The sequence below is a fragment of the Phasianus colchicus genome, chromosome 11, assembly GCF_987193195.1.
Source record: "Phasianus colchicus chromosome 11, bPhaCol1.hap1.1, whole genome shotgun sequence".
NCBI lineage: Eukaryota > Metazoa > Chordata > Aves > Galliformes > Phasianidae > Phasianus > Phasianus colchicus.
Genome location: NC_143446.1, coordinates 14,379,400 through 14,403,963, shown reverse-complemented (window position 1 = coordinate 14,403,963; position 24,564 = coordinate 14,379,400). Strand labels below are relative to the sequence as shown.

Below are 24,564 nucleotides of genomic sequence, written 5' to 3'. Positions count from 1 at the left end.
CTTTGAAATGCAAAGAACTGTTTGGGTTATTCATCATTTTTTGTAACTGAAAATTATTTGGTCTTTTTTTGTTGTTTTAGAAGGCAAAGTGAAGGAAATAAAATGTTTTAGCAAAGAGATCTCCAAAGACAGAATGAGCAGTATACTTAACTCATTTGGGCCACAACATATGTAAAGAATCCGACAACTTTCTTCTTAATGTGGTTACTCATAGGACTCCAAATGTAAAGGAAAGATCTCCTTACATGTAAGCATCTTCATGCACTTCAATAATGAGATTATCAAGTAATCACTAGAAAAATGAAATCTCTCTTTCCAGAGTTTTATCAACACTTTATGCCTAAGCCAAGTAATGCATTTATGTTAATTGACTGGAATAAAGTGATATACGCTTACAAGTGAATGTATGTGATTGTTCACAGATGCTCTATAACTTCCCAAAGCCAAACCCAACACGTGAGTTTGACCAAATCTAGTGCATAAGTTTAACCAAACTCAATGCATGAATTTAACCAAACCCAGTCTATGGTCCTCTCCCAGGCTTATCTGTCCAGGAAAACCCTCCATTCATCAAGCTGGGAATATTTCCTGCCACAATGTCTCACTTAACACAGAAGGTTAAAATATTTTCCCACACTTTCATCCATTGAAGTGGTGCCCAGTGTGGCTCTCAGCACGAGCAGTTGGCTTTCCCCATGTTTGTGTCAACAGGGTGAACTCAAAACATTCACAACAGAAGTCTTCTCCAGGAATCTCCTGCAACCATGGCCATTATGTTCTTTACAATTGTAATGCCTTCACTCAGACAGGCCTTGTACAATTTGGGATGCAATGACTCTGCTTTACTGCCTGTGCAAGAGAGTTTTGAAAAAGTCTCCTAAAATTTCAAGTAAAAGTTTTTTGCCTCTATCCACTCATTTTTCAAATCCGTCAGGAGGAAAAGCAGCCAGTTCTGAGAAGGCACAGCTTAAAGGCAGATGTCATCCCAGACTGAGCAACTCCCAAGCCAAGAGGAAACGCGAGGCTTAAAACAGGACTGGTTTTAAATATGAAATTGTGATCAGGCACGGCAGCAGAGGAAAGGGCAAAATCATCATCTCCTGGGCATCCCTAAGAGACTAACACCCGACATCGCCTTCATCCCTTGCACAATTCATTGCATCCCTCAGGAGGGCCCTGCAGCCCTGGGAAGCTGCCTTGCACCCCATCCTGGAGCATGTAGAACCCCATTTCTGGCAGTTATAAGTAACCCTGAGCCACTGCTCAGCACCACCCCCTGGCAGGAGCAGCTCAGCTGTAGGACACACAGAAGAATCTTTGTATTCAGAACAAATAAGGTCACATAGGCTTGCTTTAAAGACTGGAAAACTGCAAACAGCAGCTTTGGTAACAGGCACCGGTTAAATTTAACTTGTAGATTCAATTACAGTCCATTACACAGAACAAATTAAATCAACACCATGCTGATGCTGTAGTGGATTGCATTGTGCATCCTGCAACAAACAACTGCAGCAGCTGTCAGCAAAGTCCCAGGCAATGACAAATGTCAACATCATAAACTGACACATTAGCACTGCTACTGTCATTCCTTTTTCCATCATGCAGGATAATGGAGTTAGTCAGAAAAAGAGAATTATTTTCTACAAGAAAATTAAAATGGCAGATCTCTGCAACTAATCCTCTGCATAGACAGTTTGAAATGAGGTATTGCTTGATACCAACCACATCAAGCAAAGCAAGGCACTATTTATTCACCGGAGGAGAATGAAGGAGAGTGGTCCCTGTTGGCAGCATGATGCATCCCTACAACCTGTGGATGCAGAGGTCTGGTCTAACATCATGCACCTGTCTCTGCCTGGGTGTGATGCTCTGGTGGGTAATGGACATCTAGAACAAAACAGCTCTCCTGGGTTTTACAGCCTTGATTTATAAGAAAAAGAATACACCGCAGCACTTGCTTTTTATTGGGCACCTTTAGGAATCACTAAAAAGAAAAATAACAACACAAATTGACACGGGTTGCTGGGTGCATGTAATGATAACTGAAGGGCAAGGATGCTCAAAAGTCAGTGTGGAGACATAAATGTGCCGGGAGCTGCAGGTAATTCTGGAAAACCAGCCATGTAATTCTCCAAATCAAAGTCACTTGGCTGCACTCAGCAGTAATTAGCAGAAAGCAATCTCCCTGGCTGGGCATGCTTTCATCTTTCTGCTAGGATGATAGCTAATTCCTCCTCTTCCCTTCCTTCCTATCGATGGAGCTCTGCTGCCCTGAACCCAAACCACATGCAACCACCCAGCTCCACATTCACTGTCCACGTGGACATCATCACTGCAGGAGGTGCTGGGGAAGCACAGAACCCCACAAACACACACAGAACTGTCACTAAGCTCACATAGGCTCTACAACCCTCAGTGCTATAAGTTTAGATCCCCACTACAATATTGAGAAAGGTGACCAAAGATGCTTTAGATGTTGGGCTTCTGGATCTTCTGGACCGCACCACAGCCTCAACCACCAAAACTGCTCCTGAAAACACTGCAAATGCACACTTACAATTAGAGGTCCCCTGTTGTTTTCACGGTACTTGTTCTGGAAGAAGATATAAACCACGGTGGCAGCCAGTGAGTAGAGGAAGGCGAAGACTGCAATGGTGACAAAGAACTCCGCTGACGAGGAGAAGTCCCCTATCAAGGAGAGCGTTTCTCGGCGCTTGCCTTCGCAAGTGGGAGCATCGAAATTCACTTGATGCAACCTGGAAAACATCCCAAGGAGCAGTAGGTGAAGCATAGAAAACCATTACCTGAATGAAGATATAAATATATTTGCTGTCTCCCTGCCTCATTCCCGATGTGCACTGATCTCCTGAATTGTGTGGGCTGTACTCCTTGAAGCTGCTCGCACACGTGGGGTTCATTCTTAGTGAGATTCCGAGCACATCTTTTCATCAATCTTTCAATCAATCAGAGAGAAGATCTGATGTCCCTCTGGTTTGGTACAACTGCCCTGCCTTACTGAGGTTTTGCCATGACAACAACTGAAAAAAAGGGTAACATGAGGAATGAAGCAATTTGGTTGTTGAATTCTTACAATCAGGAAAGAAGAAAACAGGGCTTATCCTCTGTTGTGGCTATGGGACGTCTACATTTGTAAGCTTGCACCTTCCTTGTGTAACACTACTTAGTGCACGGCTACTGCAGCTGTTGGCTTCTATACCAAAGGCTTTTAAAGCCAGGCTGCAGCAGAAATACGCAACCTGTGTCAAAGAAACAGCCCGCAAGCCTTGGTTTTAGCAGTCAGAGCCCTACTCTTGTGCTCTCACACTGCAGTCAGCCACCGAGCTAATACTTCTGTGGTTCTGTCTGGCAGCTCCTGTCAGACACTTTTTGGCTTTAATAATTTTAATTTCTGATTCTGAAAGAGAGATAAGGTCCCTAGGGGCGGCTTTGGCTGGTAGCAGTGTGTTGCCCCAGATTAGCATCAGTGGGGACACGGGGCCTGACGAAGGCTCATGCTGTTCTGCTCCGCACTGGGACAGCAGAGGGGATGAAGCCAGCAGAAAGTTAACAACAGCAATTAAAGAAGTTATGATCTGATGCTGAGAAAGGGTGAGGCCTTCTGGGAGACATTCCTCTGCTCAAGGGCAATTAATGTGAGCAGCAGCGAGCCAACAGCAGCCATGAATATATGACTAAATAAAAAGCTGGATCCCTTGAGAGAAACGAAGATAGATTAATGGACACCGGAGCATCGCTCAAACTTCTGCCTTTCTTGGTCCAAACTAAGCACATCCAAAGCATAGGCAGAGCTTTTTGATCAGCAGCCAATGCACAACAGCAGCTATCTGCCATGGGCACTGCCCTCCCCCAGCTCTGCTGCTGTGGTTGAGGTGGGATGAAAACATGAGATTAGATCTCAGACGAGCAGCAGTTGATTCCCTCCTCAACACGAACACTGCAAAACCCACTGAGAGCTGAACAAGTGAGAGAGACTAACGCCTCTGGACATACAGATAGCTTCTTGGCTTAGGTTCAGGGATTTCTGGCATTAGTTGGGTCTTACTGCCTTTTCCTAAAGGCAGAAAGGGGAAGAGGAAGATTACCTAGTGTTTGCTGTACCAGTTCTGCAGATTGGAGAGAGAGTGGCTTTGTTTTAACCATCACCAGCATTACAGAAAGCTTCTGAATGCAAGATGTTCATAGCCTGAAAAGAAAGCTCTGTGCTATTCTCACCTACAGCTGTGTGGGTGCTGTATGGACACAGAATGAAACTGGGAGATGGGAACCTGGCCCAAAACCTGTGAAATCAACAGCATGGGGAGTGAATCAGTACAAAACCCCAGCCTCATTCCCCAGGGGAATGCAACACCATGCACAGAGGCTGTGGCACCACTTTCCTATTCCGTATTTTCTGGATTGCATCTCATTTGTGAATCATTTTCTATTAGCATCTTACTCTTATCTTCCCAGCAGTGTTATTCTGGCCAAGCATCTGTCAGTGATATCAGATAGCCTGTGATCACAGAAGCCTTCTTCTGTCAAGTTATTTTTGTTCACTAGCTTTTCCCTTTTAGATTTCTCCAGTCTCTGAGAGGATGTGCAGTAATTGGTGCCTCTTGTGGCCACTGCACCTCTGCCCAAACAACTAAGATCTCAGCTGAGCAAAGGGCCCCAAAATAGACAGTGACATAGACCAGGGAAGAGAGGATGCTGGCTTTCAAGGCGCATTTGAAAAGTTCCTTTCAGACTGGGAAGGATCAGTGATAGAAATTCCAGTTCTAGTAATCAAGCCTGCTTTGATCTGGAATGGCATCCCAGAGGGAAAGCTCCAATTTTCCCACCAAAGCTGCTGAGTCAACCTCTGTGGGGGCACGATCGCTTGGTGGTGACTCACAAAAAATTAATTGCATCTACATCTCTGCCTCCCACTTTTGATGTAATTCTCCCTCTTCTGCCTCTCATATCCTCTGACTTAATCTTCATTCACTTTCTCTCATCTCCAATTCTTTACAACCCACCTTCTCTTCAGAGCCATCCTTGGCCAGCGTCCTCCTTCTGCTGCTTTTCTGCCTCCAGTACCACCCCTGCATTTCATTCTCACCTCCCCATTTCCTGGGCAATATCGGGAGCCCTGAGAGTGACTCTTTGCAATCACACCCTCTGCTCTTCGTTAACATCTGAGCAATACTGTTGGGCTGTGTTAGCAGAAGTGATTGCTACTGATTGACAAGTTATGCAAATAAAGAGCACTAAAGTAATGTATTTATCTATTTAGGGAAAAAAAGTAATGAAATCCTTTCCCCCCAGCAAATTCCCCCAAAACTGCTGGACGGTGCTATCTGCCCTGTGCTGTGTTGCTCTTAATTCAGAAATGAAGCTGATCATTCAGGAATGTGACTTTGCAGCCTGCACACAGCAGAGTAGTATTGAAGCCATCCTCTCTGCTCATCACTGACACCAATCCTTCACCTGCTGGGTCTGTTTGTCAACAACAGCCAACAATGCCAGGCTTTCCAGGCCTGATTTCCCCCAGATCCACATGAATCTGAATCAAAGTCCACCAAAGGCTGTCAAGTTGCACTGGTGAAGTCATGGTAACTAAGGGCTTATGAGATCTATTCTACCACTTGGCAAACTTTCTGCTGCTGTGGGAAATATGATGACAAGACAACTGTATTGTCTGGCTTGACAAGACCAAAAGAGGGTAAGAATATTTCACAGTGAAAAAAGAGGATTTTTACATTGTTCCACTACAGCAAAGAGTGGGTTGGCTCTCAGACACTAATTACCTGTGAGCTGAAAACAATGCATGAAGCCAGGCACACTGAACAATGCTACAGCTGGAACATGTGCGTGGGGGAGCATGAGTGGTGCTCTCTCTGTACCAGCATGAGGTTCTTTCCTTTCTGAACTTCCTCAGTGCAAGCCTCATAGGAATTTGCTTTTAATTATGGCCCCTCTCTTTTCCAGAGCCATCTACCAACAGGCACAGGACAAGAGCCCAAGCAGGACAGCACACACCGAGCACTCCAATCTCCCCTGACTGAAGAAATCTCCTCCTTTAGCAGCGCTTAGCCTTGAAGCCAACAGAACATGCAATTAATGGCAAGTACTTGCTCAAGTATTATTGATGAACAAGCACAGATTTCCCCTCCTGAGGTTTGATCAGTGCCTGGATTAATAAAGACCAGATAAAGTTCTGCTTCTGAAAATTCTCAATGGGGGTTATTGTTTCTCCATTCCTTTACTAGGACATGGTGAAAGAAATACAAGTAAAAAAAATCAAGTTTTGGCAGATTGTCCTATTTTCTGCAAATAGCATCTTGTAATCCACCCCCCCAACCCGTCCATGACACACTTGAACAAAATCTGCAACACCCACACATGCACTTGCAAAAATGCAAAGATCCATTATCCTTGCATTGGGTTTTATTTCCCCCTCGCTTGTTTCTGGGAGTCACACTGTCCATTGTATTTACTGTCTGAAAAGCAATCAGAGAAATACATTACTGGAAATGTGTTACTGCAAGTAGTGGCCGTGGAGGGATCTGATGTGAAACGTTTATCTTGGCTGATAATCTCCAAAACAAGGGACGAATGAGGTTTCAAAATACAGTAGGGAAAAGCTGAAATGCGCAGGGCCCAGCAGCCCTGGTGAGACATGAACGTGATGGGGATTTTTGTTTTGCTCTGGGATACAAAGTGATGTTTACTATTCAGACAATAGTAGAAATCTGTCTGAGAAGAAAACGCTTGTGCTTGGGCAGGGGGAAACATGAGGTACAGAATGCTCACCTGCCACAACAGACATCCCAGCCCTGCCTGGAATTGCCATGAGGTTTCACACACCTCCTGAACACATTTATCCCTAACTTCTGCACTGACAGCTGAACATTCTAATGACCCCCCATTTGTCACAGCTCTCTTCTGTGGCTTACACCCACCTGGATGTAAGTCTAGAGCAGGCATTGCTCAAAACCCAGATGATGCTACCAGGAAGCCAACCAGTAAAACTCCACTGACCTACATTCTTTTCTGGTTTATGTCCAGTTGAAATACTGGGAAACATTCACCCCTCTCTGTTTTCAGTCTAAGTTGTCAGGCTCCCAGCCCTTTCTCACACATAGCTGTCGTGCAAACATTTGGCCAGTGCTGTTTTGCTGGAGTGCTGTTTTTAATAGGACAAGCTGTCAGCCACAGTTGCTGTCTCAACACAGCATGCTGCTGCCTACCCAGAGCAGCACCGCATTCACATCCTCTGCTCCTTCCATCTCCATTCTTCATATCCTATCTTTTCTCTCATTAGCACAGTGAGGTTCTGCAAGTGCTCGGGTCTCCACAAAGCAAAAGACCAGAACTGTGTGGAGGATGAGGTATAAAGGCTTGAAAAACCCTAGCACAACAGAGCACTGTCCCTGCAGGTAGCATGTCTGGAAGGTCAACTGTATCCTGGTCTGCATCAACAGAGGGGCAGCCAGAAGGGAGAGGGAAGGGATTGGGATTGTCCCCTTCTGCTCTGCCCTTATGAGGCTCCCGATACAGGAGGGATGAGGACCAGTTAGAGTGGTTCCTAGGAAGAAAGGTCGAGGGAGTTGAGTTCATTCAGCCCGAAGAAGAGAAGGCTCTGGGGAGACCTCACTGCATCCTTTCAAAACTTGAAGAGAGCTTTCAAACAGGAAGGGAAGTGCCTTTTAACACAGCCTACTAGTAGTAGTGCAAGGCAGGATGGCTTTCAGTTAAAAGAGAGGAGCTTTAGGTTAGATGTTAGGAAGAAGTTCTTTGCTTGGACAGGGGTGAGGCAGTGGCACAGATCCCAGAGCTGTGGGTGCCCATCCCTGGAGGCATTCAAGTCTAGGCTGGATGGGGCCCTGGGCAGCCTGAGCTGTTGGGGGGCAGCCCTGTCCCCAGCATCAGTTAAAAGTGGGGGGGCTTTAAGTTCCCTCCCAATCCAACCATTCTATGATTCTATGAAATCTCTTGGAAAACAGCCCATACAGTAGCTTTGTCTCATGCTCCCACAGGGAGACATTGGGACACGTGCCAGCCACAGCAGTGCACCTCCCCAGACTGCACCCGTAACAGGAATTCAAGCCCTACTACTCCATCGTAACACCAAAAAGGAAATAAAGTGTCTCATTATAGAACACACGCTGCTGCGAGTACTCACAACGCTGAGTGGGTGATCCCAGCCCCAATTCCAAGCCTACATCCAGACCCAGATTTATTTCCCGAGATACTTTCACAGCTCTCCTCAAGCACACACTTCTCCTTCCCATGCAAACAGCACTCAGACATCCTCCACCAGACTGTGCCAACCCAAACATCTCTTCACATTGGGTTTTGTGGCACAGACTGGTAGGGTTGCAGATCTGATGATTCGTGGGCAGGGGGTGCACCAACCCTGTGGGTATTCTTGTGGAGCAACAGGAGCCAAGACACTGCTGCTGCCCTTTGCCTTATGAGAAGTAAGGTTCACGTACAGTTTAATCTATGTCTGTAAGTCCTGAAAGCACAAGTTTCATCTTCAGGGCCAGCTGAGATAAATACACATACAAGAGCAATTACAAGAGAAGCAGCAGCAGCATTCATTCCTTTGTATTGTATTTTCACATCAACACAGTATTTTAACTATAATTTTCCCAAGTATGTTATCCTACGGCACTTGGGATAATCAAATTCATTCCTCTGCAGAGTTTTACAGCACGTCTCCAACAGAACTCCCAGCCAAGGCATTTCCATTCCAAGCACTTTTCTGAGGGACCCTACAGTCCCAGGTAAACCTTTAGGGCTGCTGCACAGCGCATGCAGATTTGGGAGCAGGGGAAGGAGGTGCGTTTGATGGCTGCCACGTGGGGCATGGGATCAGATGGCAAACAAAGCAGAGCCAAAGGGTTTCTACTTTGGTTGCTTCTGCACTGGCAGCGTGAAAATGGGCAAAAAGAAAATTGTAAGGGAAATTGTAAAAAGCCTGGCTTACAGAAAAGGCCTTTGTGACATGCACAGATAAAATGCCATCACCATACAACGCTGTAGAGACTATTCATGAATATATATTAAAAATTCAAATTGGGAAGAAGCTGCATATATTAAGAAATCAAAGAGTGACTTCCACTTTAAGATCAAATTATGGTTGAGGTATTAAAGAATTTTTCTGACACCAAAACAGTGTAAGCATAAAATACAGCATCTATGAAGCCAAATAAGCCAGTCTGGATCAATACCATCCACATTCATCAAGACTCCAATTGCTTTGTGTGCCAAAATAAAAGCTTCTACGACTTAATGAAGATTTAAGCAGCGCCATTCTCCTGCTTCTGCAGCAGACACCTCCAGAAAGTTGCTTCCACTTTCCTTCTCTGAATTCCCTATTAAAAATTCATTGAAAGCTGAAGAGAAATGTATTTGTTGAATACACCTGGATCACCTTTTCCCAGGGCAGGAAGACAATGTAAAAGCAAGCAGCTCTAACAAAGCCAAGATTCACCTGGTAGAGTTCAGTGCTCAGCCTGATTAAGGATCTGCTTCCCTGTAGACACCTGTTCAAGGTCTTGCATGCTTGACTACCAGGGATCCACAAGCCAGGGCCATTCCTTAAACAGCTCAGTTAATGCAGTGTTCATGCATGGATCGACTGCAGAGTCAGAAGGGACCACTGCAGTTGTGCTGCTCAGCCTCCTAGCTGGTGAACTACACTTGATAATCCCCTCAGCTCATTTGTGCTAAAGACACACAGCTTTCCAGGGCTACCAGGAGCTGAAGAAAGGAGACTGCTCCATTCCAGGTTGCAATGGGTCACTCACAGTTGAACCAACTCTGATCTGCTCCCTGGGAGCTCAACTAAACCCACCTGGAAACCAGTGCATCTGCATTTTGGCACTCAGCTCACCTAAAGCTGGTGCAACTTCTGTGGGTAGATAGTAGAAAAGCAAGCTAGCAGAAGTGATAGGAAGCCTCACTTGGTTTTGCAGGAGCATCTTTTGTGTACTGAACACACGCAAAAAGAAATAGGAAGTGAGATGACTTTATCCCTTCCTGTTTCCCACCCTACACTGGTAATGCAGTCCCTGAAATGTCAAACATACTCAAGACCACAATGCCTGTGCTACCTAACAGGTATGGAAGCCCTCTCCAAACCTCTCCCAGAAGGCAGGAGTCCTATTCATCCTAATGATCAGCAGCTCCTCACTTCCCAGCTGAAACAGATGTTTAATCTTTTAGTGAAAATGCTTTTCATTGAATTCTGAAGCCAGATTTACTACAAGTGGGTAAAGAAAATTGAAGACTGGTACATTGTGGCAAAGAAGCGTGCTAATATTAACAGGGGCTTTTTCCAAAGAAAGATTGCTGCAAAGCACAGAGTTAGCTACTTTCTCCTTAATAATCATCTGTAGCTTCTAAGTAGGCAATTTGGGTCTGGTTGTCATATTTCAGAAGAAGGACAAGCCTGCCCACTGCATGCAGATGAAGTGCACACTTTAAAGGGTACTCAATGGAAGTATCTTTCTTCAAATGAGATTCTCAGAGAGTGAATGAAAAGCTTTCACAAAACACAATCTCCTTTTCCTTCAGACATAGGGATTACTTCCAGAGACAGCTTTAGTAGCATGCTGGAAACATAACTGGCGATTTAAAATAAAAGGCAAAGCAGCATTTGTTTTGCTCAGTGCTGCAGAGCAAAGGCACGGATGGGCATCTCACTTCATCAAGCTTTTCTATAAGCAGCACCACTCTGTCTCACTGGCCTATATGCTCAGCCCTCCCAGCACGTGTGCACATGCTTACCCTAACCATGTTAAGCACGTGACATGAAGCTTTATGTAGCAAAAATCTTCAATACAGACACTTTGCCACAATGCTCTTCTGAATCCTTCCAAGCTCCCTGTCTGCTGGAACCAATGATTTCTCCAAATCCATCCATGCCATTTAGTGGAAACTTGCTAAGCTGTCCTGTTGAACCCTACATGTTGATGTTTACTTGCTTAAGGCTTCCAGCACTTACCTACCAGCTAGCCAAGGTCTGGCTGTGCACATCCTAGGAGAAGGAAACCAATATCCTCACACTCACAGCAATTGAAAGAGAGCAGCTGCTCATACAGCTGGATGCCCCTCCACATCACCAGCCCTGCTGGAAGGTGCAGCTCTAAAAGCAGCACTCAGGTATTTAGCTGCTTCAGTGGCACTGCTGACTGCTGTGACAGCATGGCCATGTCAGCTGCTCAGCACATCCCTTCTGCCTCCCACACCTGCTCCAGTTGTCAGCCAGTAACCAGAGAACTGAAGGCATTGCAAAGGGAACTGCCACGTGAACACAGACTGATTCAGACAACTGTGGGAAATTCATCAAACCTACACAAAGCCTGTGTGTCCACGCAGGAAGACAGGCTTCAGGATCACAGTCCTGATGAGGGAGGCTGATCTTAAAGCCTGTCTGCTTTTTGCTAAGGGCATCAACTGCTCTGACAAGAGACACTGCCTTTCCCAACCGAGGACACTTCTGCATTCAGAGCATCCCCTCTTCAATCAGTGAAAGGAGCACTGGAAAAGAGTAGAAAGATCAAATTCATGAAGAAATCATAAAAGTATCTTCCTTCTCAATCACAGATCGCAAGTATATTCACACCATCCAACCGTACATGCCATACATCTCCATCATTGCCCCACCTTTGGGGGTGCTCAAGACCAGATTGGATGGAGCTCTGGGAAGCCTGATCTGGTGAGTAGCAACCAACCCACAGCATGGGGTCAGAACTAAGTGATATTTAGGGTCCCCTCCAAGCTAAGCCATTCCATGAGCCTATGATCATACATCCCTGCTCACACCACACCAGCCACAGCTGAGCCACACCAGCAGTTCAAGGGCCACCTACAGCTGCAATCCCAGCTGGATCCCTTCTGCAAATACCTCCAGGTTTGCAGCACATGCTGCAATTACTCAGCAATGCTTCTGGTTTCCTAATAAGCAAGACCAGGAAATTGCAGCTCTGGTCTCTTCCCTCTACAAACAATGGTCAACGTACCTGATACAACATTAAGAAATACTTGCTGACTACTCTTCTAAGTTTTATTAACTTTTCACATAAAGTGCTACTTAATAATCATGTAAATTAAAACCACTTTACTGTAGGGTGTATTCTATAATGAATGCTGGAGAAATGACCTATTTGGAAGTGAATCGCATTACAAATTCATGTAACTCAATTTTCAGGATCCATCTCATGCATACTAAGCAGAAATGAAAGAAAACAGAGAAGTACAAGACAAAAACATAAACATTTGTAATAGCAGGAAATGGGACTTCTGGAGTAATAAATGTGTGTCAAGTGTCAACAATAGTTCAAGGAATCAAATTTAGTTTCCACTGTTTGGAAAATGCTTCATTTTAGAACAAGTTAAAGTAATAGATGCTATTACATCTGGTCTGTGCATAGCAATCATAAGCAAAACAGCACGCAATTTCCCAAGGAAGCAAAATAATTTCAGTCATGCTATACTGGGCTTGAGACTGGATTATGTATTCTTTCCTTAATCATCTCAATTCCTTGAAGATATCATTTATTCAGAAGGGAAAGGTTTCTGGAGTCGACCTGGCATCTTTAAAAACAGAAGACTGTGGGTGTTCTTCTGAAGCAGGATCTTACATTGCAGGAGCATTTAATGTGTATTTTTAACTTCACTGTGGCTCTCCTAAGTCACCAGTGGTCCAGCACTTAAACAATTCATGCACTGAGAAATGCAGACAGGCAATCAGTACAATTTTCAAAGGAATTTCAGAACTACCATTAAATTTGCCCTTATTTCCAGCTTAATTAGTGGCCACACTGCAGTTCATGGCTCCCTGAGCTGTCCTGGCCCTTATGGGGTTCTGCATGCCCACAGCTGCTCTGCGCTGAGCTCCAGTTTCCCCACGGTTCCCACAGCCCCATCCACATCAGATCCAGCCAATTTTATTCCTCCTTCCCTTCCAGAGTCCAACCCGTGTTGTGAGCAGAATTCAGGAGCCCCAGGAGCTGCTGCTTCATCAGAAGCTGTTCCAAGTGACTGGAAACCCATTTTCAGTGGGGGTTTCCCACCAGACCCCGTGCACCTGCTGCAAACCAATCACCATGAACCAAAATGCATTACCTGAACGGGTAGGCAAAGGCTATGTCAATGTTGAGGTCACTCTCTGACTTGTTTGCACAGTCCACACTGAGGCGCAGTCCTCCAGAGTACCCACCGCATGTTGCAAATGCAAAGATTGCAAAAAGCTGTCAAAAACAAACAACATTTTAATTTTATTTCGTTTCAGCACCCACACCACGAGCAGATCTGTGCAACAGCAGCACCAGTCCCCTCGGGTCAGGTTATCCATCACTCCACGCACTCAAAGCATTGCCATACATTACTCCTGCACCGTTCCCAAATGTCAATATAGGGAACCAGAAGATTTGAAGCCTTGTTGCTTCACATAGACAGAACCATCACCATTTGTCTGTGTCAAGCATTTCAGCCCTCCCCCCCCCCCATGTCTCAGAGCCCACTTGGGATTCACAGCGCAGGCAGCTATTTAAATCACCCAACTGATGGGCAAGCTCGGGTTGGAAGGGAAGGATGAATATTGACTGAGCATAATGAGGCAGTCCTTGCACAAATAAAACACTGGCAGAAATATTTGTAAGGAGCAGACAAGGGTAGTAATAGTAGACCAAGGCAGTCCATGCAGCTATCAACCCATCACATGACAAAACACAGCATCACACCACCCTTTTTCCATTTTATATAAGATCTGGGAAGAAAAAAGATCTTTTTTTCATTATTTATCTTAAATTTATACCATAACCCAAGATGAATACAGTGGGGCAATTAACCAACACTTTGCAAAACAGAAAAAAAAAGTAAGACATAGGATAAACTTAAGCAAACTGGATAGGAAGACAAAATTTAGGTTCTTTCTGGCACAAACCCATATCACACCTTCACATTCCAGGAGAAGGGGGTTGGAGGGATGGAGAGGGCCACAGACACATCAGCATTTGTATTTGTGTCAGGTGTTCAGACACAGGGAACTTCAATGACATTGCCTGCCTTGGAAATACCAGAACAAAAGTGGGGAAAGCCTTACTGGTGCAGTTGTAATCTAAATCAAAGACCAGGCTCAATGTTGCTCCTACTGCAGCACAATAGGTGTAAAATTACTCCACCCACTTTAGCAGCTTAGATCTGAAGAGAGGCAGATATGGGAAGTGACAAGTAAACTCACAACCCAAATCACAACTGAATAAACTAAAAGCCAAGAACCCAGAGAAAACAGGCTGTGTGCACCTAGAAGAAAAAAACTTGTATTTGGACACTGGAAAAAGTCATATAGCAAGCAAATCTAATGGCAAAACGAGGGGCTGAATGACTCACTAAAGGCAACATGGAAATGCCAAAAAAAAAAAAAAGTAAGTAGATCCATCCCTGCTGCACGAGGCTCCACTGAAATGTGCTGTTAATCTGGGCTCCCCTCTTGCCCATCGCACATCACTTACGGGCAGATTTGCAAAGGGATTTAGGAGCCTAACAATAAGACAAGTTGATAGAAATAGTGACTGACTCAATTCTTTATACTGGGCTCTGACCAAAAAAAAAGCTGAACTTTTCCATGAATTGGCTTGCTGGTTAATTTGAAATAAATGCTCATAACAATCTTGAACAGCACTCCTTAATCTTAAATGAGACGTTTCCTCGAAGTTGTTCTGCCTTTACATGTGCAACAGCACTGAAAATCACTATTAATCATCTCAGCTTAATTTGTCAGGCAATGTCAGAAAACAATATATTAAGGAGCGCCGGAGAGATTAGGGCTGACCTGCATTCTGGCCTAATTAATGGAGTTGCAAATGCAGGTGTTTTACAGATGTGTTGGGAGCCACAAAGATTAATGGCTTGCAAAAAATAAAGGGGGGAGTGAAGGACTGCAGTGTGAGATAAACCTGCCATAAATGAACAGCATCACCTGCCAACTGCAGCTCTCAGAACAGGGACAAGGAGGGGGAAGACACACAAGTCATGCAAATAATGAAGGGTTGGGAATTAACACAAGCCTGCGACACAACGGCCAAGAAGCCAGCCCCCAAAATTCAGCTCAGGCTGCTGCCTCAGATCCAGCTTTACCCACCTTGAGCCCCATACTCAGCTCTCAGCCAGAGGCTTTCCAGATGCTTCCACACCCAGCAAACCCTCAGCCTGCTCCCTCTCCAGCCACATCCCACCAGGGCTGCCCACCACTTTCTATCCTTGCTCAGCACACGCCACGCTGCAGGCACCCAGGCAGCACCCAGGCAGCAGGTGGGAAAGCAGTAAGGAGCCAGCTGGAAGTTTTTATAGCCAACCCATCCCCAGCCTGGCTCCCTGCTCTGGCTGCAATCACATCACTGGTCCCTGCAGCTGGGCACCGCACAGCACTGCTTGGAAGCACCTTTACATCGTGCCTTGCAGGGCAAGGACCATGAATCCTTTCTCCAGGGAATTCTGGCCAAGCAGCATAACTCCTCTCACCCAAACAACCTCTCTCCCAGCTCTGCTTTTTTTTTTTTTTTCCTCCCAAGTTTTGCTGCTTTCTGTTGTCAGTGAATTAAGCCAAGATTTACTGGGTGGGTTTTGTGCGTGCTGTAATTCTGTGGCAGTTGCAGGAATGCTGTAAATACCACTGTATTTTATTATAGCAGGATTTGTGTAAATGGCAGTTGTAAACCCCATAATGGGAGTTTTATGGGCCAGATTCAATAAAACTTCCATCTGCAAGATAATTTTATTGAATCTCGTCTCTCTGAAATTGAAAAGTTTATGGAGAAAGGGAAAGCATTTCCCTATGTTCCTAGTTACTCTTTGCCTATAAATCCACACTCAGCGCTCATCCCATCTGCACCCTGCATGTCTATGGCTTTTCCCCTTTATACCAGATCCATCTCAGCATATGGTCAGCTCTGCTTATTACAGCCTCTGCCTCTTATTACAGATGAAGGCAGTTCTCCAAGGAGCAGCCAGGAGCAGCACGGTGCCCTTGGGGCATCACATTGCTCCTATGTATGCTCCCCACTTTCCACAAGACTTTCTCCAACAAGGCAGCCTGTCTCTGAAGATGGTGGTTCCTTTGTGCATGCCAGTGAACACCCCATCCCCTACTTTATAATGGTGATATTCTCTCTATGACTGTGCAGCCTTACCCTGTGCTACTGTATCATGGAATCATAGAATCATTAAGGTTGGAAAAGACCTCGGAGATCATGAAATCCAACTTTCAACACCACCACCAAACCAGTATATTTTTGTAAGGAAGACAGGTAAGTCCTATGGTCTAGCTTAACCACTAGAAATTATATTTATTATGGCACTGTGCAATAATAATCATCATTTCAGCCCCAGTGCTGGTCCCTTCTGCACCCTGGGTTAGGGGCACAAGGGTCCCCAAGGAGCCCATGTCCCACCTGTGCCCCAGGCGGGCAGCAGCAGCCCCATACATCACTCCTCCTGCCACAGGAGTGACAAATGGGACAATTTCCTACCATTTCTCCATACTTGGCCTTCAGAGCATTCCCCTCAATGTCTGCTGAGCAACAGGTTGGCCATGGGAGCCAGAGGAAGGCAGAACGGCTCCTGACATGGCAAGCTAAAAGGCTTACATAGAAGCACTGCAGTTAAAACGTCCTGTTAGTAAGATAACACTGTCACTTAAAATTGATGAAACTTTTACATAAGCTACTTGCTTTTCCCAGGACACCTTCCAGGAGAGATCCTAGGCCCAATCCTGCCTTAGCAATGAAAAGCCAAAGGGAACATTTGATGCTTTGGAAAAGCAAGGTGCAATACTTAGCCGCCTACTCCTCCATTAGTCACTTTACACATTGAAAGTGTTTCACAAAGCCAAAGCTTCCTGGCATGGCTTTTGGATAAGTCTTCTCCTTCTCTGGATCTCCATCACAAAGAGGCTGCAAAGCATGTGCCAAACGCTGCGTGGCTTTACACCTTCTCCTTGCTCACTAAGGCCAGGGTTACACGTGAGAAGCATCCCCTGCCCTGCAGCCAGCATCGTCCCCTGCACAGCCTTGCAATGCTCCAATCATTTATTTATGGAATGCAACCAGCAGCCAAACGTCATTATTAAGGCTGTAAAGAGAAGATTCAAAGGCACTAAATGACTCTACAGGAAAACATTTAGTGTAGAGCCGATAGCCCAAAATATGTCACCAGTGAAAATTAGGGAGCACTCTCCCCTCCGGCTTTCTGCCTGTTTCCTTTTTAAAATCTGGCATCTTTCCTCCGAGGATCTGAGCTGCAGACTTCCTGGAATCACTTCTCCTACATACAAGCCTTGTTCACTGGAGATTATCAGATTATTGACTTTGGGATTCCTAATTATATCAGCTTGACTGGTTGATGAATTGGGTGGGCAGCAGCGCTGGGGGGAGGCGATGACTAGCAGGACTCATTTTCCTCCAACAACTGTCCGGGGAGCAAGCTGAAATATATTCTCCTTCTGCTGAAAAAGAAAGCCTAGAGCAATTGTCCACTAATTGCCAGGATTTAGTGTGCCTCCTTAGAAATAAACAGCAGCATTGCAAGAAGCAAACCTTCTAAAGGGGGGCTATAAGAAAAAGGAGAACAGTCTGTAGCAGGGTCTGTTGTGATAGGACAAGAGGAAATGATTCCAGACTAAGAGGGGAGATTTAGATTGGATGTAAAGAAAAAGTTTTTTTTACAATGAGGGCAGTGAAGCAGTGGCACAGGTTGCCCAGAGAAGTGGTGGATTCCCTGTCCTTGGAGACACCCAAGTTTTTGGGGTCACTATTGGAGATGGGAGAGAAAATCCTCCACACCATCGGGCAGCAGCCCTGTGGCATCCTCAGCTGAAAGCAGAGCATTTCATTTAATACTTCACATTTTTAAAACGGAAAAAAAAACTTCATTTGATTCTTAATGGAAAGATTTATGGAAATGAAACGGGTATTTTTAGTGAGTAAAGATTGTGCTATAATAATTTGGTTTTACAATACTTTAATCCCAAGGAGACAATTTTCTCTATTTTTCTTTGAAGAAAATCTTTATCTTTTTTACTCATTTTCATTGATTACTCTAAAAATCCCATTTAGTCCTACCACATAATGGTATGGTAGTCTTTTCTCATTATATTTTAATGGAATAAAACCAAACTGTATATGGGAGGATTAGACAGTCATTCGCTGAGCTAAGGAACATTGTTCCTCCAGATGGCCAGACAGAATCTGTGTAATGCCTTTCCTATTTATTAAGTTCAAAATGTAATGCAAGCTGATGAGATGTTTCATCCAATGTTTAATGGGTCAGCCATAAAGTTGAAAGCTAATGCTAAGGTTGGCAGCTTGCACGGAAGAGTTAACAGGCAGAAAATAAAGATGTATGTCAACATCTCTTGGATTCAGTGAAACGAAAAGTCGTCAGTGAACAAAGCCACTCACACAAGTGAGGAGAGATGTTAAGCTGCTTCAGCCCCTCCAAGCACTGGCCAAAGATCTGAGATAATTGAAGACATTTACAAGGACCTGCAGCCTTCGTATCTCCACATTCTTACCCTCTTCTTTAAGGAGACGAGAGCACAAGTGACACAGATTTGTTTCATTTCTGCATACGATCCCTGAATAACTCATGTTGTGACACATGCCACTTCAGCAGAGAGATGAACTCCTTTTTGGGCCTGAAGACTTTTCCAGCCTGCTGGCACAGAGGAGCTGCCATGCCCTTGGTAGGGATGCTCACCCAGCCCTGCGCTGAGCAGGTTCACGTGTAAATCCAGTTCTGCTCCTGCTCCCTGATGAAAACACAGGTTTTGTGCAGGCTTGAGAGACTGATCATATCAGATTTACTGTGCTATGAGTACACAGATTTAATTACAAAATTAAAGCAGTTGGACAGTTGCTTGTTTCCTTATTTGCTGAGTGGGTTTAGAAATATCTGGGTTTAAAATGGCCCAACCACGTAACATAGCCGTGTACAGAGTGTGATCCAAACCAGTGCTAAGTAGGATTTACTCCCTCTAATAAACACAGGGATTTACCTTAAGGCTGAGCAGCATCCATATGTGAAACACTCTGAAAAAGGAAAGTGCCCCAGAACTTAATGTTACTAAACCCCACGATGGCTGCTACAGCCCTAGGGCCTCAGCAAGAACCACAACTGCCCCATATGTCCAGCAGCAATGGAGGCCAGCAGAATACAAATGCAGCTTGTAAAAAAAACCTACAACATGTTGTACATGCTACACACACTGCCTGCCTTGCACTAGGCTGGTGCTGGGACAAAGCACCTCCCTCTGTCATAGAACCATAGAATCATTAAGGTTGGATGAGACCACCAAGATCATCTAGTCCAATCATTAACTCATCCCCACCATGCCCACAAAAATGTTATCCAACGTGCATCATCATTCCTTCCATCTTCCTCAGTGCTGGCAGATCTCCGTGATGGTGGAGCATTCTCCTGCTGTGAGTGCAGGTGAATGCAGCAATGAGATTTTGGAGTACAGTAAATCACAGACCACGCTAACAGCTGGGAGATGCAGCACAGCACAGCATGAAGCTGCAGTGAGACCCTCCCCACCCCCCAGGCCAGGAGCATCTCTGCATGATTTATTACAGGAAAGGTGCTGTCCTTCAATCACACTCTATTATTTATGACTTAATGATCGCCCATTGACTAGCGGGGATTATACTTTTGCTAAGATTCTCTGGGTGAGTGAAAGGGCACCAACCTCATTATTATCACGTTGGTGCTCATCAGAGGCCATTAGCAGCTTCCTCTCAGCTCCGGTGCTGCTGTGCCACTACCCAGTGTCATCTGCTCCCTGAGCAAGCATGCTGGCACTCCGTTCTCATTTCTCAAGCTGAATTAAGGAAATGGGTGAAAATTATTTAGGTTGGGAAGGCATCCAGAGAGCCCTTGGGATGAATAAACCAGCGCAACAGCTTTGCCCCGTGAGGATTTGAGAGTGCTTTCAAATTGCTAAGCAATGAGGCCTTGCTTCCTTCCCACACCCCCAGCAGTGCTCTTTGATAGGACGGCTGGCTGTGCTTTCCCATTTTCCAGTATCTCAACATCTTTACGAGCAGCAACCTGGGTATCCAGGCTCTCCTTTTTTCCAGAAAACATATGTACAGCCAGTCCTGGCCAGCAAGACCCATGGTGGCTGTCCTAACCATGGTGGTTGTCCTGAGCATGGCAGATGTGCCCCTCTTGCTGCAGACCCCACTTTACCTGGCACTCCTGTGATGGAGGAGGGCCTGGGCTGCGCCCAGCATCCCACACAGGACCCATCCTTTTCTCTCAAAGCAGTTTTGGATGGAAAATTCCACTGGTGCTGGGTCTGACCTCAGCACCCAGCTCTGTGCAAAGGGCTGAAAGAATTTGCTCCTGGCTAGCTAGCAGCACACATGGTGAAAATAATTTCTTTTCTAATAACTAAAACGATGGGGCTACAAATGAATGCTTGCCTTGTTGAGCTGTGGGAATTCATGGGGAACATTTTGAGCAAGAAACGTTTTCAAAATTAAAACCTCCCTTTCCTCTTCTTTTCCTTTGCTCTTCTTACTCTGTCCCTAGAGGTGGCATTGCTCTCGTTCCTAAGGCTAAATCATAAAGAGTAACACCTTAACATGAACATCTTTAGGAAACAGTAATAAAAGCATCCTTAAATTGAAAAGCCAAAAACCAACAATGCTTTCTTATCTCACTGGCTCTTGATACACTCCATCTACTTGGTTCAAGTTATCCCAGTTTCCTCTCCATCCTCCCCATCCCATGTTCCTCCACACCTTCTCCCTTTTTCTTCTCATGCCCTTTCACTGATCGTCCCTGAAATCTGTTTCTAAGCACAAAAAGAGGTAACAAAAGAAACTTGGCAACCCCTGGCCTGAATGCTCCCCACTTCCCCCATGTTTTAAAATACTGCCAATTCTAAAATAATCAGGCATCCTTTCCTTTCTCTCAACTGCCAGCAGCTGCTGTGCATCTTCTGTGCCACTTCCCAGTGTACTTCATATCCTTCCAGAGCCAGGAGAAAAGCAGGCACTTGTTCCAAACCAATAATGCATCAATATGTTTTAGACTTTTGCAGTCTTTATACCTGTGCTGCTGGAGATGATTATCCAGCTTTTACATCTGCAGATTCAGGCCTGTGGAGTAAAACTGGGGCCAATAAAATAAGGAAGCAAACAAAACACATGCAGAATGAAAAGATAGCTTTTGAACATGCTATAAATTCAGAATCAGGTAAAAGCTAATTATGGTCATGTTCACTAAAAACAAGAGAACACAGTGAGGGAAATAGACTTATTAATTATTTGTGTTATGGTAGCACTTAGAAGCCCCAGTCCTTTATCTGGGACCAGCTGTGCTATACATGGCAAACACTCAAATATGTCTTTAGGTAATTGCACACATTTTCAAGGAAAATGTGCAAATGCTCTACTCTTTCACCTTCAGCAGTTTCTGGTTTGTTGATGCTGCTGAAGGCATCAGCAGCAGCATGTTCATCATCAGCCTCATTCTGAGCAGTTTGATGGATGACCTCATGGTCCAAGAACAAATAATTCAGCATGAAGGCATCCTACACCCATAACCAGAGTGGGCAAACAGCAGCAAAACCCCAAACGTCCCACTGTGGGCACGAGTCTCATCCATTGACACCTCCATCCCTTGGTCTGGGGGATGTAGTGCTGTTGCCGACAGGGACATTTTGTCCTCATTGACTCTGTGCAAGTTTGATTGCTATTCTAATTAAGATACATTTTATGGTAATCTACCAAGCCCCTTAGACTAAATCACTCAGTTAATCTGTTGTTAGTGCCCATATGTTTACAGCTTTCAAGCCTGCTGCAGCATATTTGCTTTGCCAGGGTGCCGGGGAAGTTTGGTGACAGATGAGCACTGCATAGCCATCCAGGTGGCAGGACCCCTTCCACCCAGACAGACAGCCTGTGTGTGGCACAGACAGACAGACAGCTCCAGCACTGTGCCTGGGAAAGGACAGGAGCAGTGCAGCAGATCCCACACTTCATGCTGACCACCTGTCTCCTCCCTTGTCTGCACAGAAGGGCTCAGCACATCTTGTTTTCCTTTCTATCCTTACCTTTTTTTTTTTTTTCCCCCTTACAAAATAATAGGTTGGACATGACAGGAGAGGAAGGCTGAAGACTTCGATGGTATTCAGTGTTCTGGCCCCAAATACAAAACAAAGAGATTCATTGCAAGTTCAAAGACTCTGAGCATCCCCTTGGGCCCAGGGTCATAATTATCTTTGCAAACCAGAGACAAGCAGAACCAGACCCTCACCTGTACTGGACACCTAATTGAACACCAACTGAGCAAGTGCTGCACTGTTCTGCCATCAATGCCCAGCCTACTATGCAGCCCAGCACTGGTTCTCCCTTCCACTTCCCTGGGGCTGGCACCAGAGACAGTGCCCAGTGCCCACAGTTGCCCACATGGAGACAGGCACGTGGCACTTGTTGTCACAGCCCATGCCAATGAGCAGGCCCTGAGCTTGCAGCCCACACTGCTGTTAGGAAGGATTTGTGCTCAGCTTGCTGAAGGATAGGGAACCCAAAGGCAAAACCAAGAAAACCAAACTCTGGGTCAAGTTGCCATCTGCCACCCTCCATAAAGGGAAATGTTCCCTGAAAAAAAAAATGGCCATATAATTGTACAGGAACTCCTAATCAAGAATGACACGAAGAATAAAACACCACCTGCCACCAGCAGCAGTGACAGGCAGCTGCTATCCAATACCAACACAAATACCTTTTTCCCCATGGGGCACCTGTTGGTCTGAAAGGATTAACAGAGGCGAGGAAAGCATTCATTAAGTCTTCCAAAGACTTGGCTAAAAAAATGTATCTGGCATTCAGAAGGAGGTATTTAAGAAATCAATCTTCTAAGAGCTTGAGGAATTTCTCTAGGAACTGCTGGAGCTGCTAGATGCCACAGCCAATGAGGCAGAGAAGCAGCTCCCCAGGATCCACACAGCCCTAAAGTAAATTTCCAACATCTTCCAGATCCTAATGCACCTGCTAGAAAGAGGAGATACCATTGCAGCATTAGCATGGGCAGAAGGTGACTGGTGGAAAACCACGAGCATGGAAGACTTTTGCATGCACAACATAGGGAGTGAGGCAAGCTTTCCTGTTCCCCCCAAGTTTGTCTTGGCCTTATCCTGTAGGGACAGCATTTGGAGCCAAAGGGATCATTTCTGCTTCACCACAAGCTCCTCTGCCAACGAAAGCTTTGCAGTGATGGACTCAGCCACATGGCTCATGCAGTGCCTTACAGTCCCTTGGCCTCCAGTGAGCTGCCTTCCAGGGGCAGGGTGACACCAGGAGTCCCACCAGCTTGGACACTTTTCCAGCTTCCAATCTATACAGACAAGCTGAATTGTCTTCTTAATAAACCACAGCATGCCCACCTTTCAGGGAAGTCTGGCACCCCTGCTATAAGAAGTTACACGGTACAGAAACCCCAGCCCCTTCGTTTTGCAGGGCTGGAAGCAGAAGCCACGTCCTCACTTCATTCCAGCCAACTGCTGCCCCTCCAGGGTCACCAAATGTGCTCCTTACCCATCACCCTGCTCACCTGAAGGTTACCACGCTGAGCCGTGCACCAAGGCTCAGCAAAGCTGGAAATGTTTAAAGCAATCCGGCAAGCAGGATAATGCTTAGAAAGCCTGCTGCTCAGACACTCACACCCTCCACACCTAGGAATCAAATGATTGGGAAAAGGCAATCACTGTTACGCACGTACATTCACAGGAGTGCATATAGATGGGATAAATATACGTGGTGCTTATGAGATAGCAACGATGTGAAAATTGAAAAGACACAGAACTGGGCACGTATGAATCCAGTCTCAGGCAGCAGAAACTGAGGTGTGGGCTTCCAATGCAACGCCCAGCACAGCCACACCCAACCACCATGCAGTCCTCAGGAGCCCAGCATGGTCTTGAGCTGCTCCGCACACAGCTGAGAAGCCAAGTTCAGCTCCTCCACATTGAAACAACATTGGAACAATTAAGCTGGTCCAAAAGCAGCTTAAAATGACTAAGCAGTTATTGCCAATCTGAAATTTCTCTCCGGATGAGTTAAGCCTGCTCTGCCAGCACAACATCCTCACCTTCTCTGATGGGTTTAATAAAGCCAGTTGCAGCCCTACTGGAGCACGCTCATCTATTAGCATGGCCCGGCATCATGAGAGTAGGTGGATTATTCTGGGTTTGATACGTGAATTTTCATGTTCTCAAAGCAGCTACAGCTGGAGTTCTGAAAGACTTCTGAAGCACCAGCGTGATTGACTCCCATGGATCAGACTCAACCACAAAAGAATCAAAGTGCCAATAAATTAATGAATATAATGCATCAAATTCAAATATTTATCAGGCAGCCTGGACATGCTGCAGATCCACATCTTGCTTTCCTCAGCCACATTGTTCCAAGCGCTGCCTCGCGCTGCCTGGGAAGCACACCAGGAGCTGCTATGGGGAGAGATAAATCACTGCACCTTGCTGCTATTTACAGGTAACAA

General features: G+C 45.5%; 1 protein-coding gene across 3 annotated transcripts in view; it reads right to left on the bottom strand.

The window, feature by feature from the left end:
• The window catches only part of SYNPR (synaptoporin), a 77,946-nt gene that overhangs the window by 4,514 nt on the left and 48,868 nt on the right, over positions 1-24,564 (bottom strand). For 2 of the 3 annotated variants that reach the window (XM_090148368.1, XM_090148366.1), the window contains 2 exons: positions 13,123-13,247; positions 2,558-2,756 (listed from right to left, as the gene is read on the bottom strand). In XM_090148368.1, the coding sequence (XP_090004494.1) occupies positions 2,558-2,756; positions 13,123-13,247 (324 nt within the window). Of the gene's footprint in view, positions 1-2,557; positions 2,757-13,122; positions 13,248-15,139; positions 15,247-24,564 lie in introns of those variants that run through there. The other variant, XM_031606295.2, reaches the window with a different exon arrangement.